A 15,628-nucleotide genomic window follows, 5' to 3' on the forward strand; every position below is an offset into this window, starting at 1 on the left:
CAGCAACATGAGATCTGAGCTGCGTCTGTGACCTACACCACAGCTCATGGCAATGCCGGATCTTAACCCACTGAGCGAGGCCAGGGATCGAACCTGCAACCTCATGGTTCCCAGTCAGATTCTTTTCCGCTGTGCCACGAAAGGAACTCCTAGAATACCAGCTCTTGAGGGCAGTCTCTGTTGATATGTGCCAGTGGGTCACAAGGAGGGATCGTGTGGGATCACAAGGGCATCTTAGGTCCCCTCACATTTACAAATGATCTCCTCCTTTCCCAAATGCAACCCAAGGCTATTAGGACCTTCGTTGGGTAAAAAACAGCCTAGACATGAAGAGATGACAGATGAACATTTTTCTGCCCTAGGAAGTGACAGGAAGTTTCTGTTGAAATAGACTGAGGTGAGGGTGAGAAGATGGCCAGATCTTTGTGTCCTGGGGCTGGTGGCTGAACTAGAACAAGTGGCCTCTTGTCCCTGTATGGCCAGTGTTCACTATGTGACCTTGGGAAAATCCTCCTTTAGGCCTCAACTTCTTTAGTTGTTGCTCAGTATTAAATAACTAGAATTGGATCTTTCAAATTCTAGAATTAGATCTTTCCTTTGTCGCCAGCAAAACACTTATCTTCCACGATCTCCTCCATCAATAAAATCCAGCAGGAGTTCCCGTCGTGGCTCAGTGGTTATTGAATCCGACTAGGAACCATGAGGTTTCAGGTTCGATCCCTGGCCTCGCTCGGTGGGTTAAGGATCTGGCGTTGCAAATGTAGGTGTAGGTCGCAAATGCGGCTCAGATCCCGTATTGCTGTGGCTGTGGTGTAGGCTGGTGGCCACGGCTCTGATTAGACCCTAGCCTGGGAACCTCCATATGCCGCAGGTGGGGCCCTAAAAAGACAAAAGACGAAAAAAAAAAAAATCCAGCAAAAACTGACCTGGGACCGCTTTGGTAAAGATGAATTCCAGGAAAGAGATAGTGAGCAGAGTCATCTCACAGCACATTCCTACTAGATTTGGGATCTAGATATTTCTAGACCTTGGTTGCCCAAAGGCTAGGATGGATGTCTCTCTTTTACGTGGCTAGGGCTCCAATGCCTAGAACATATAGCAGTGGGATAACAATAAATCTTTGCTAATGAATGGTATACAACCTGAGAGCAAGTCTGGTGTTCCTGAGCCTATTTTTTTAAATCTGAAAATGAAGATTAAATGTCCAATTATTGTGAAGATTTAATAATATGATGCATGTAAGGTATAGAGTTTGAAACATAAGAGCTCAGTAAATGGTGGATTTATGGATATGGGTACTCAGGCAAAGCTGGGGTCAATAAACCTCACGTTATGTTGTGGCTGGGATGGGTACTGCTAATAAGAGATCTAGCCTCTGGGTTCCTTTCGTGGGCAGGGGGAAAATGGGAGGCTCTCAGAAAGAGGAAAGGCAGGATGGAACGAGTCAAAAACCTTTGGCCAGGGTTTCAGGTGCGGAGGGACCCTTAGGATCCAGCTCCCCGGGAGCGCGCGTTGGCCAGGGCGCGCGTGGCGCGTGAGGCGAGGGGGACGGCGCGGCTCTCTCGCCACCCGGGGACCGCCTCGCATCCAGCCGCATCTCAGAGGGCGGGGCCGAGCCCCCGGGCCGCGGTGCGATTGGCCGAGGCGCGCGGGTGACGCTCACGGCTGGAGCTAGACCTGCCCCCGGCCGGACCCGCCCCCGAGCGCGCGCCGGCGGGTCGTCAGCCTCGCTCTGGCTCGCGCCGCGCCTCCGCGCCGAGTCCGCGCGTCAGTCGATCCCGAGCGCGGCTGCCGGGCGGCGGGCTGCAGCCAGCGGAGCGCGCCGATCCCGGGAGGCGGCGGTGTCCGCGGGCGTCTAGGGAGGAGGCTCGGAGCCCGGAGATTCGCGCAGCGCGATGGCCCCCATTGGCCTCAAAGCCGTGGTCGGAGAGAGTAAGTGGAGTCGGGGTCCTCCGCGCTGGCGGCCGCTACGGCTGCCTGGGAGAAGCCGGGCGCCGAACCTGCCCGCAGTCCCCCGGCCGCTGCTGGCCGCGCGCCCGACCCGGCCCGGGGCTCCTGGCTGGGAGGGTCCCGTTATTCCGGCGCCGCCCTCCTCGGAGGGAAGTCCCTCCCGGCCTCCTGCGGCCCGCGCCCGCTTCCCTTCTTCCCCCCTCTCGGCTTCCCGCATTCCTCCCCTTTCCCCCACCCCTCCCCTCATCGCCTCGCTCCTAACCCTTCATCCCACCCCTCGCCTCTTCGCCCCGTCCCTCCCCTCCACCCAATCCTTCTCCTTCCTCTTTACCTCCACCTCCCTCGCTCCATCCCAAGCCCCTTCACCGCCTGCGGCCCATTACCCTCCCCGGCACCCCATGCTTCACTCCCATTACCTTCCCCCCCGTTTCCCCTCTCCTTTTCCTGGCCTTCTTTATTCCCGAAGCTCTTTGATTCCACTCCTTTTTCCGTCTCCAGTCCCTCCCACTTTCCCACCCTCCTTGTGGAGTCGTGACGAGCGAGCTCCAGGCCTGCGTCCTCCTCCCTCTTCCTCCCCCCCTCCTGGGAGCCGGAGCCGCGGTCCCCGGCTGCGGAGACCCACCTGGGAGCGGCTCCGCGCGCCCTGGCTCAGACGCGCCGCTCGCCCAGCCCGGGCCACTCCTGGCAGCTGGAGAGGAGCCTGTTTTCCAAAGGCTTGGCACTGCTGGGCTGAGGCCGCCTCACTCCTCCAGATCCAGGATCTTGGCGTCAAGGGCGGGGTCTTATCAGGGTCCTGAACCGCCGTAAATCACCCCGGAGACGAGCAAAGCTTTACAGTGCGGCGGGAGGAGTGGCCCTGCCCAGCACCGCAGTCTGCAGTCTCCTGGTCGCAGGACCTAGCTGGTGCTTGGTTTCGGGCAGTTTCAAATCACTGTTGCAGGGAGGATATGGTGGTGCCTGGGTTTGGACGCAAAGCTCAGCGTAAATGGATTTTTAAAAATGGATGATGGTGGCGAATGCAGGCTGCAGCGGAGTGAGGGCTGACGGTGGCAATGTTTGGAAAACGGTGTCCCCACTGCTAAATAGGATTGGTGATACGTGTAGACAATAGTGCCTCCTCAATATTTTGGCTGTTTCTTTAACAAAACAAACAAACAAAAAAAAATGAGAGAGGACTGCTCTGGCTTTTGCTACCTCTTTTGGAATCGAGAGAAAATTAAAACTGGACTTTTCTCTGCAGGAGAGGATAAGAAAGAAAATGGAATAAAAATGGTGGAAGTTACAGTTTCCTTTGCAATGATTCTCTCCAATTAAAGCGCTTCCTCTCTCTCATGTCTTTGACTGTAATGTTGCTTTTGAGCGTCATAATTGTTTCTTCTTCCTTATTCTTTTCATTGATATATAGAAAATATTCTCATGTGTACAACCTTATCCGACCTATTACATCAGAAGAAAATTGTTATACAAAGGGAGCCCAGATGACAAGGTTTTTAAAAAGTGCCCACTCTAACACCTGCCTTCTCCATGCAGTAAAGGTTCTGATTCACGTACCTTCTATTTTTAAAGGCAAATCCAAGCCTTTAGGACTGGAAGGACCCATGGGAATCCTCTAATGTCAACACCCTCATTCTACCCGTGGGAAGAAATGGAGGCTCAGAGCAGTGAAATGACTTGCCAAAATCAGTGTTAGTTAATTTTTTAAAACCTGGTGTCTTTGCAACATTGGTAAAAAAATAACTTTCTGTATGGTTCTAGCTATAGCATTTACTTCCAATACCCTTTTTAAAGGACTGTGCAATATGGCATGTGTCAAGTTACGTGTTTTGCATTCTTTTAAACGTTGTATTTGAATAAGGTGCTTTTAAAACAAAATCCCTACGTATTAGAGAGATCACATTTTTGCTTCCTTTGCCATTACCCTTGTTTATGCAGGTAAACTGCCCCCCCCCCAACCCTGGGCCTTTTTTTAGAAGCAAGTATCCGAAAGAAATGAATATGTAATATGGTCAAACTAAAAACAAACAAACAAACAACAGTTCTACATAAAATTGGTGACTGTGGGAACAACATTTTATGTCCATAACAGCTGAGTTTGGTATACATTTTGGAAAAAATTTTGCACTTCTTTGTCAGTGACATAAAGAATTCTGTTAATTCTGACTCCTAATTTCAGATGGGGTTTCTAGCTTTGCCTTTTTCCTCTAAAAATAAAAGTAAAATAAAGATTTTTTTTTTTAAACCAAGCACACCAGTTTAAGTGTCACCTTCACAGCCTGGCCTTCCCACTCTAAAATAACACCTCCTAGTCACTGTTTATCAGATTCCCTCATTTTATCGTCTTCATAGCACTTAAAATCATCTGAAGTGATTTTGTCTAGTTTTTTGCTCTTGAGGGGTTTTGTTAGGGCCTTTTTGGTCCTTGTTTGATTGTTTCATCCACTCGATTGTTGCTTTTGAGAGGGCATGGTCTTTATCTGATATGTGCACCCCCGTACCCCATACTGAAAACGGTGGCTGGTCATAGTTGGCAGCTAATAAATATTCACTGAGTGAATCATTGTTATTAAGGATATGATTAAGAGCAAGATAAATGTCATTTGGGGCTTCCTGTCACATCTTCCTGAGTTGAGTTTTAGAGTGGCAGTAGGTACAGACACAACAAAAGCAGAGAACAGTGTTAGCTGTTGATTCAACAAATGTCTGCTCAGAGCCTGGTAGGAATTATGGGGGTTACAGGGATGACTCAAATAGGGGACAGTCTCACCCCGTTGTGACAGACACAGACAGTCCAGAGATGCTCTCCCTGTCACTCCCCTGACACCCTCAGGGCATAATGGGTGTATTGCACTCCTACGGGCTGGTCTCACTCAGACCAGTAGCTCCATCAGGGGAAAATAGGGCTTTGTTTCATTCTTATGTTGGTAGTTAGTGTGAGAGTTAGTGCTTCATCCTCCCAAATGTTGGACAAATGATTTCATCTTTATGTGCAGTGATTCAGAGAATGGGCTCCGGGGTGAAATTTTGATCCACCGTGATGAGCTGTGTGACTGTGGCAAATAATGAAGCCCTTTTGTGCCTCAATTTCTTCTTCATCTGTAAAGTGGGTAATAATAGCACGCACCTTGTGGGGTTCGCTGAGTCTTAAATGAGGTCATGCCGGTGTAGTGGCTAGCACGGTCCTTGACCACAGTCAATAATATCGCTGTGAAAAGACCCACAAAAAAAGAAAACAAAAACAAAACAAACACAAACAAAAAGATCCACGGAGAAGGTCAGTAAAAGGGTTAGAGGGTTTCAAGGAGAGACGGAGTCCCTGCATCCTGTGGGGTGGGTTTTCGGGGAGAAAGTAGAGTCTTACATAAACTTTTTTTTTTTTTGTCTTTTTGCCATTTCTTGAGCCCCTCCCACGGCATATGGAGGTTCCCAGGCTAGGGGTCGAATCCGAGCTGAATCAGAGCTGTAGCTTATGCCGGCCTACACCACAGCCACAGCAACGCTGGATCCTTAACCCACTGAGCGAGGCCAGGGATCAAACCTGCAACCTCACGGTTCTTAGTCGGATTCCTTAACCACTAACCACTGAGCCACGACGACAGGAACTCCTTAGGTAATCTTCTTGAAAGAGAGGCAAATGAAAATGGAAGGATAGACCTGAAGAACCTATGGATGATTCGTTAACCTGACCCAACTTCTATCTCCAGTTCTACTCATTTCTTTACTAGTTTCCCTTTCTTTCTATAAAATGTAGGGTTTTTTGTTTTTGTTTTTGTTTTTTTCTCCCCTGCTCTCTACTTTGCAAAGAGATTGTAGGAGAGAGGAGACTTTTCTTTTCTTTTTTTTTTTTTTGGTGGCATTTTATATCTATTTTGTGTTGATGGATGATGTCTCAATTATGTAAATCCCTGTTGTAATCCACAATTTACTCTTATTCCCTGAAGTTTTGTCAGTATGTTTCAAAGATGCAAGGATTACAAAATGTACTATTTTTCTTGCTTCCTAGCTGTTAGCAGTTTCTCCTCATGTTGGTTTATAAGAGTCACATTCTTTTGGAAAAGAATGTCATTTCAATTTGTCCATTAAATACATACCTTTTTCAGATGGGGCTGTGAGTCATAGAATGTGTCAGATGTGTCTTCAAACCAGATTGAAGCAGTTTTCATTCATTCCTCCTCTTATTTTTTTGCTTTTCAGGGCCGCACCCACAGCATATGGAGGTTTCCAGGCTAGGGGTCGACTCAGAGCTGCACCTGCCAGCCTACACCACAGCCACAGCAACACAGGGTCCAAGCCGCATCTGCAACCGACACCACAGCTCATGGCAATGCTGGATCCTTAACCCACTGAGCAAGGCCAGGGATTGAACCCTCAACCTCATGGTTCCTAGTTGAATTTGTTTCCGCTGCACCACGGCGGGAACTCCCCATTCTTACACTTTTTTAAAAAGGAGACTTTGGTTAGCATACACATAGTGTAAGTATATTTTGACATATATTAAATATATGTTATGTTTTTTCATTTTATAATTGAAGTATTATTTGCATAAGTAAAATTTACCCTTTTCAGTGCACAGTTCTTCAAATTTCAGCCATTGCATCAGTCATGTAACCACTACCGTAATCAAAATACATGATTCGCTTTGCTGTGCACTTGAAACTAACACAACACTGTAAGCCATCTATGTGCCAATAAAATTCATTAAAAAAAAATACACGACAGTGCCATCACCTCTCCAAAGTCCCTTGTGCTGCCCCTTTCTAGCCACCCTGCTCTCCCAAAGCCAGTTCCTGGCCACCACCAAACTGTTTTCTGTCCCTATAGCTTTGCCTTTTCCAGGCGGTCCTATCAGTGGAATCATACAGGATGTCGCTTTTTGAATGTGCCTTCTTTAACCTGGCGTAATGCGGCTGAGAGTCAGCCGTGATACCTGTGTCCAGAGTTGATCCTTTCTGGTTGCTGACCGCTCTCCTGCTGTAGGAATGTACTACAGTTTGTTTCTCGCTGCCCCAACTGAAGCACATTTGAGTTATTTGCACTCTGGGGCAACTGCAGAGGCTTCTAGCCCGCGTCCATAAGCATTCGCAGGTTTTGATTTGTAAATACCTCGGAGTGGGATTAATGGTTTTGTGTGATAAGCATGTGTTTAACTTTATAAGAAACGGTCAAATTGCTTTTTCCGAGTGGCTATTCCATTTTATATTTTTGCCAGCATCCTTATTAGGACTTTATTGTCAGTTTTAAAAATTTTAGCCGTTCTCGTAGGTAGTGGTATCTCGTGATTTAAATTTGCATTTTTCTAATGACGAAAAGAACTTTTTAAAGCACTTTTTTATGTATTTATTTGCCATCTGTATATCTTCTGCGGTGAAATGTCCAAATCTTTTGTGTATTTTTTTTATTGGTTTATCGGGTTGTCTGTTTTCTTATTGAGTTTTGAGAGGTCACACACACACACATATGCTGGGTACCTGTCCGTCAGATACATGAATTAAAAATCTTTTCTTGGGAGTTGCCATTGTGATGCAGTGGAAACGAACCCAACTAGGAACCATGAGGTTGCGGGTTCGATCCCTGACCTTGCTCAGTGGGTGAAGGATCCGGCGTTGCCGTGAGCTGTGGTGTAGGTTGAAGATGCAGCTCGGATCTGACATTGCTGTGACTGTGGTGTAGGCCAGCAGCTGTAGCTCCGATTCGACCCCTAGCCTGGGAACCTCTATGTGCCACAGGCACGGCCATGAAAAAGACAAAAAAAAAAAAAAAAAAAAAAAAATAGTATTTTCCTTTAGCAGAAGTTCGAAATTTTTATGGAGTCCAATTTGTTAATTTTTTATTTTATGGACTGTACTTTATCCTATCTAAGAAATCTTTGCCTAACCCACATTTACAAAGATTTTCTGTGTTTATATGCTTTTTATTTTCTGTGTTTTCCTCTAGAATTTTTATAGTTTTAGGCTTTGTATTTAGTCTTTGATCCATTTAGAGTTAATTTTTCCACATTATGGGTTATGATCAAGGTGCATTTTTTGGTGTATACATACTTTTTTGTTTGTGAGTGTACAGTTGTTCCAGCACCATTTGTTGCCAAGACTATCCTTTTTCCCCATTGAATTGTCTTTGCTCTTTGTGGAAAATCAATTGACCATCGTTTTGGGTGGGTCTGTTTCTTGACTCCCTGTTTGGTTCATGGATCGGCATGTGTGCTTTCACTGACACGCATTCTGACTCTGCTACTGTTGCGTTAAAGTAGGACTGGAAAGCAGATACTGTGAGTCTTCCAACTTTGTTTTTCTTTTTCAAAATTGTTTTGGTTCTTTTGGTTCATTTGCTCTTCTATATACATTTTGGAATGAGCTTGTCAATTTCTATTTTAAAAAAATCCTTCCCGTCTGGCACAGTGGTTAACGAATCTGACTAGGAACCATGAGGCTGTGGGTTCAATCCCTGACCTCACTCAGTGGGTTAAGGATCCCGGGTTGCCATGAGCTGTGGTGTAGGTCTCAGACACTGCTTGGATCTGGCATTGCTGTGGCTGTGGTGTAGGCCGGCAGCTACAGCTCCAATTAGACCCCTAGCCTGGGATCCTCCATATGCTGCAGGTGTGGCCCACAAAAGACAAAAAAAAAAAAAAAAAAAATCCTTCTGGGATTTTATTTGGAATTGTCTTGAATCTATAGATTAGTTGGGGAGGGCGTTGACTTATTTTAATATATTAGTTTCTTTGCTGTATTACAATGTGAAAATAAAACTTCTTAGCTTCACAAACAAGGGAGGAGCCCTATGATAGGGAGAATTGCACCTGACTTAGCAAGATTGCAGGATACAGAGTCAATTTCCAAAACTATATTGTATTTTTATATACTAGCAATAAACAATTGGAAATTGAAACCTGAAATAGTATCCCTTACAAAAACAACAGCAAGTAAAATAGTATCTCTTACAGTGGAACCAAACCATGAAATACTTGGGTAGAAATCTAAAAGGGTTCGTTCTGGACCTGCATGCTGAAAGCTACAGCCTGCACCTGAAAAGGCTGATGAAAGATATCAAAGCTTAAATACACGAAGAGCTATACTATGTTCATGAATTAGAAGAATGTATGTTACATTTATTATTTTTGAAAGTGTATTTTCCATTCTCTTGGGTAGGTACCTAGGAACAGAATTGCTAGGACGTATGGTAACTCTAAATTTAACTTACTGAGGACCTTCCAAACTGTTTTCCTAAGTGACTGCACCATTGTACATTCCCACCAGCAGTATGTGAGGGTTCCAGTTCCATAATATCCTCACCAGCACTTGTTATTGTCTTTCATTATTGCCGTCCTAGTGGGGTGGACGGGTATCCTATTGTGGTTTTGATTTGCAGTTCCTTAATGGCTAGTGATGTTAAGCTTTTTTTTTTTTCCATATGCTTATTGGTCAATTGTGTATCTTCTTTGGAGAAATGTCTACACAAGCCCTTTGCCCAGTTTTAAATGAGGCTGTCCAATTTACATTTTAATCTACATATTATTTTCTTTTGAAATTATTATTTTTACTCTGCCTTTTAAGTGTAAAGGTAGGAAGCTTCAATAAATGATAAGTTTATACTTAAATCTGACCAGTTTAGGAGTTCCCATCGTGGCACAGCGGAAATGAATCCAACTAGGAACCATGAGGTTGCAGGTTCGATCCCTGGCCTCACTTAGTGGGCTAAAGATCTGGCATTGCCATGAGCTGTGGTGTATGTGGCAGATGCAGCTTGGATCCCCTTTGCTGTGGCTGTGGTGTAGGCTGGCAGCAACAGCTCCGATTAGACCCCTCTCCTGGGAACCTCCATATGCCGCAGGTGCGGCCCTAGAAAAGACAAAAACACACACACAAAAAAAAAAAAAGAAAAGAAAAGAAAAGAAAAGAAAAAAAAAAAGGAATGACCATCTAGTTTGTCCTATTTAATCTAATAATGTAATAGAATTAATTAAATGTATAGTAATCATTGTATTTCTGAAATAAACTTTACTTGATAGCTGTGCACTATTCATTTTCTGTATTATTCAGTTCTACTTATTATTTTTGCAGTTATATTCATTCGTATTTGAGCCTACTTGCTGTTCTTTGATCATTCCAACTATGTCCCCACCTTGGGGCTTGGCATCTTGGAATTATCTGCATGCTAATCCCCTTAATTCTTTTGGTCTCCGGTCAGATACCACCTCACCAGTGAGGTCTCCTTTGACATCTTTGTATAACATGGGAAATATCCTCTGCTTTCTTCCATAACTTATTATCCCCCCACCATGCTGAATTGTCACATCAGACATTTCATACTAATGGGTTTGTTTGTTTATCCCGGCCAAATGAAAGCTCCATGAAAGCATAGACATTGTTTTGTTCACAGCCGTGTTCCCAGAATGCAGAACAGTGCTGGTGCATAGTGGACACTCAATGAATATTTGGGGTTTTTTTGTTGTGTTTTGTTTGTCTTTTCAGGGCTGCACCTGCGGCATATGGAGATTCCCAGGCTAGGGGTCTAATTGGCACTATAGACACTAGCCTATGCCACAGCTACAGCAACACCAGATCTGAGTCACGTCTGCAACCTACACCACAGCTCATAGCAACGCTGGATCCTTAACCCACTGAGCGAGGACAGGGATCGAACTTGAAACCTCATGGTTCCTAGTTGGATTTGTTTCTGCTGCACCATGATGGGAACTCCCAATAAATATTTGGAATGAACAATTGAATGCTATGTTGTGTATGTATTATTACTCCTCTCTCCCTCTCTCTCTTTCATCTTTTTCAGATCTTCTGCAACAGAATTTCTCTCCCCTTAAATGAACTGGGAAGCTTCTCATCTTTTTGTGTGTTTCAAAATGGGTCAGATAACATCAATGTATCATTCTCTGAATGTTAGAAATGATTTATCCATAAAACTATTTGAATTTCTTGCTTTCTAGGGGGGAAGAGGATAAATATTTGAAAGTCTTTTAAATTTATTTGTGTCCCAATTGTTTTTTCAAGCTTTCTGCTTCTTCTTGTTTGCCGGTCTCTATTTTCTTTCTTTCTTTTTTTTTTTTTTTTGGTCTTTTTGCCTTTTCTTGGGCCACTCCTGTGGCATGTGGAGGGTCCCAGGCTAGGGGTCTAATTGGAGCTGTTGCCGCCAGCCTACACCACAGCCACAGCAATGCGGGATCTGAGCTGCATCTGCAACCTATACCACAGCTCATGGCAACGGCGGATCCTTGACCCACTGAGTGAGGCCAGGGATCGAACTGGCAACCTCATGGTTCCTAGTCGGATTCATTAACCACTGCACCACGACAGGAACACCAGTCTCTATTTTCCTATAAAATAGACCTTTCAGGGAGTCCTCTTGTGGTGTGGCAGGTTAAGGATCCAGCATTGTCATTGCAGTGGCTCAGGTCACTGCTGTGGTGTGGGTTCGATCCCTGACTCAGGAACTTCCACATGCCATAGCAGTGGCCAAAAAATAAATAGATACATAAAATAGGCCTTTACTTAAATTTTTCAAATTTATTAACTTTAAATTTCTGTGATTTAAAAAAATATCAGGGAGTTCCCATCGTGGCTCAGTGGTTAGTGAATCTGACCCAAACCATGAGGTTGTGGGTTCAATCCCTGGCCTCGCTCAGTGGGTTAAGGATCTGGTGTTCCGTGAGCTGTAGTGTAGGTCACAGACACAGCTCAGATCCCGTGTTGCTGTGGCTCTGGCATATGCCGTTGGCTACAGCTCCAATTAGACCCCTAGCCTAGGAACCTCCATGTGCTCTGGTGCGGCCCTAGGGAAAAAAAGAAAAAAAAAAAAAAACCAGGTGTTCCTGTTGTGGTGAAGAAGAAACAAATCCAGCTAGAATCCATGAGGATATGGGTTTGATCCCTGACCTCACTCAGTGGGTTAATGATCTGGTGTTGCTGTGAGCTATGGTGTAGGTCAGCAGCTATATCTCCGATTAGAGCCCTAGCCTGGGAACTTACATATGCTGTGGGTGTGGTCCTGAAAAGCCAAAAAAAAAAAACAAAAAAAAAACTTCTCCATCAGTATTTGTGATCTCTTTTTCCATTCTACCTTGTTATTATTTATGGAAATACCTGCTAGAGATTTGTCTATTTTAATTATCTTTTTAAAAAAATTAATTCCGGAGTCCCCGTCGTGGCGCAGTGGTTAACGAATCCTACTAGGAACCATGAGGTTGCGGGTTCCGTCCCTGCCCTTGCTCAGTGGGTTAACGATCCGGCGTTGCCGTGAGCTGTGGTGTAGGTTGCAGACGCGGCTCGGATCCCGCGTTGCTGTGGCTCTGGCGTAGGCTGGTGGCTACAGCTCTGATTCGACCCCTAGCCTGGGAACCTCCATATGCCACGGGAGCGGCCCAAGAAATAGCAACAACAACAACAACAAAAAAAAGACAAAAGACCAAAAAAAAAAAAAAAATTAATTCCTTCCTTCTGTAGTGTGTATGTATGTGTTCTTATTCTAATTTCTTGAATCAAATCCCTGGTTAATTTTTTTCCCTAATAAAAGCATTGAAAGATATGAATTTTCCTTTGAGTACAGCTTTGGTTGAATCCCCTAGGCTGCCCCTACCCCCTATCATAGTTCTTAATATGCAGTACTCTTGCCATTTATTTCTAAATGTAGTCTTCTTTGTTTTGGACTAGATGTCACTCTTCTGATGGAGTAATAACTAGTTTAATTTGGGGTTATATTTCCATAAGAAGTGGTTTTGGACTCAAGTATTATCCATGTGGTACCGATCAGATGTCAGAGAGCATAATGGCCACAGGATCCAAAAAGGGCTTTTGGCTTTTTTTTTTGTCTTTTTCAGGCCCCACCTGCAGCATATGGAGGTTCCCAGACTAGGGGTCTAATCAGAGCTGTAGCTGCTGGCCTACACCACAGCCACAGTAATGCCAGATCTGAGCTGTGTCTGCGATCTGTACCACACCTCATGGCAACGCCAGCTCCTTAACCCACTGAGTGAGGCCAGGGATTGAACCCGAAACCTCATAGTTCCTAGTTGGATTGGTTTCTGTGGCGCCACGACGGGAACTCCCAAAAAGGGCTTTTGGAATGTGCACTAAAAGATTTTCCCTTGGGTGTTTTTGGCACACAGCACCTCTTAGACAAACAGGTGTTTGGCAGCTAATGAATATTTTCTTTAGTGGAGTAGTCAGGCCAAATTTTATAGTTATCACTGGCAACTCAGCAGCCATAAATCTGGAACTCCAGTCCTGTGGCTGTCCTCTGCAAGAAGGGCTCGGGGAATCCCCAACACGATCCTCTTAATTCGATTGCTTTGATCAGTTGCTTCTGTGCAGGGCTGTTGCAGCTAAAGTTAGGGTGAAATAGCCAAGACTTCATTTTAATTTCAGCAAGTATGAGTTTTATGTGTTTTTCCCCCCATGCTTTTTTTTTTTTTTTCTTTTCAATTAAAAAATGTCTTTGTAAATCAGCAAGAAGCAGTGTTGTGGCGCAGAAAGCATTCTGGACTAGGAGTCAGAACATCCAACTGACAGTCTCAGATCTAACCCCTTATGGCTGGGTGATCTGGACTTGTTATTTAACCTCTTTTTTCAATTGAGAATTCTAATCCCAGCAGCACAGAATTCTTTTAAGGCTTGCATTAAAAAATGATTCAGGGAGTTCCCGTTGTGGTGCAGCAGAAACGAATCTGACTAGGAACCATGATGATGCGGGTTCCATCCCTGCCCTTGCTCTGTGTGCTAAGGACCCGGCGTTGCCGTGAGCTGTGGTGTAGGTCACAGACACGGCTCGGATCCCACATTGCTGTGGCTGTGGCATAGGCCGGCAGCTGCAGCTCCAATTGGACCCCTAGCTTGGGAACTTCCATATGCCGCAGGTGCAGCCCTAAAAAGCAAAATAATAATAATAATAATCATTCAAAATAATTGCTTGGGTTATTACAATAAACAGTTGCTATAACAGATTGTTATTATTTTCCATATATGATTATTGAGCTAAGGGTCTGCTCAGCATTATGAATAAGTCCTTAAAAGTGTTAAGGAATCCAATCATTCATAGTTTTGACAGGCACAGCATCTACTAATCGCCAGATAACAGCCAGCTGTTGCCCACTCAGTGCTCTTTGGGAAAACATGTGTTGGTTAAAGCAAAGCAATTGCTTCTGATAGACACTGATCTGATCTTAATAGATGTCTCTGGGGCTCCAAGCTAAGAGTAACTACGAGTGGCTCAAATTGCAAGCTCTCACCAGGCAGATTTCCAGTATTCCTTCCTGTTTCTTACATGCCATTGCTATTTCACTTTATCTAAAACTTTTTTTTATTATAGTTGATTTATGATATTTCATTTTAAACGTCTCCCAATTATTTGGCCTACAAACTGACCTTCTAGGAAGTGAATGAGGTATTAAGTACTTGCTGTGCTAGGAAAGCCTATTTTATTCTTGGGAGCAAAAACATTTAGAGAGATATGGAGAAAAGCAGAGAAAAACAAATTTTATTTTTATTTTTTTGTCTTTTCTGGGGCTGCCCCCGCAGCATATGGAGGGTCCCAGGCTGGGGGTCTAATCGGAGCTGTTGCTGCCGACCTATGCCAGAGCCACAGCCATGCCAGATCCGAGCCGTGTCTGCGACCTACACCACAGCTCACAGCAATGCCGGATCCTTAACCCACTGATCGAGGCCAGAGATCGAATCCACAACCTCATGGTTCCCGGTCAGATTCGTTTCCGATGTGCCACGACGGGAACTCCATGGGAGCAAGTGTTTTTTATTCATTTAACCAATATGTACGCAGGCTCTCCTCTGTGCAGGAAGCTGTACTCAGGGCGTGTAATGGTGTGCATGGAGACCTGGTCCACGTGTGATTCAGACAGACAGGTAATTCACTGGGGAGGTGCCCTGAGAAGGCACTGTCGTGTGATGACGTTAGAGCACAGGGTGGAGCCCCCCAAAGGCCTGGGGAGTGAGGGCGGCTGGGGAGACCTGGAGGCTGGGGAGGAGCTGGTCAGGAGGAGGGCGGGGCTGGGCCTGCAGAGAGTAAGTCACAGAGTAATGTCCAGCTTGGCAAGAAAGGGGGACAGGGTCAGCCCGGCTGGAGCTGGGGGGCCGAGGGAGCGTGCAGAGAGAGTTGGAGAGGTGCCTGGGTGCTCTTGTCCTCGCAAAGGACGTTTATCTTTTTTTTTTTTTTTTTTCTTGCTTTTTTTTTATGCCCCAGCCACAGCAAGGCAGGATCCGAGCTGCATCTTCCACCCACACCACAGCTCATGTCAATGCAGGATCCTTAACCCACTGAGCAAGGCCAGGGATCGCACCCATATCTTCATGGATACTAGCAGTTTACAACCCACTGAGCCAGGACGGGAACTCCGGGACCTTTATCTTTATTCCAGGAGCACTGGGACACCGCTGATGGTTTTGAGTCGGGGAGAGACCTGGTTAGGACGTGGCTCAGGAGTCAAGTTGCTGGTCGGTGTGTGGAGGAGGGAGGGGGGTTCAGGTAGGAGCTGTTGTGGCGGTCCAGGCTGGAGTTGGTGGTGGCGGGAATGGTGACCTCTGCCGGGGCGGAGAAGGAGCGGCCAGTGGAGAGAAGAAAGGTGACTTGAAGGCGTCTTCGGAGGTGGACGTGTCAGGCTATGGTGATTGATCCTGTGCAGAGGATGAAGAGGTGGAGCTGGGGAAGATTCCTGGTTTCCTGC

The 15,628-nt window shown here is 45.4% G+C and overlaps 1 protein-coding gene across 3 annotated transcripts in view; it reads left to right on the forward strand.

Annotated features, from left to right (window-relative positions):
* The first annotated feature begins 1,741 nt into the window (after positions 1–1,741).
* The window catches only part of STXBP1 (syntaxin binding protein 1), a 775,650-nt gene continuing 761,763 nt past the window's right edge, over positions 1,742–15,628 (forward strand). For all 3 annotated transcript variants that reach the window (XR_014828440.1, XM_005660443.4, XM_003122169.7), the window contains exon 1: positions 1,742–1,932. Coding sequence is in view for 2 of the 3 variants with exons in the window: in XM_005660443.4 (XP_005660500.2) it covers positions 1,896–1,932 (37 nt within the window). In the remaining variant the exon portion in view is untranslated. The remainder of the gene's footprint in view (positions 1,933–15,628) is intronic.

The sequence above is a fragment of the Sus scrofa genome, chromosome 1 (genome assembly GCF_054392235.1).
Source record: "Sus scrofa isolate SSC_HxYL_T2T_F1_AM1 chromosome 1, Sscrofa_HxYL_maternal_Yorkshire_Landrace_v2.0, whole genome shotgun sequence".
NCBI lineage: Eukaryota > Metazoa > Chordata > Mammalia > Artiodactyla > Suidae > Sus > Sus scrofa.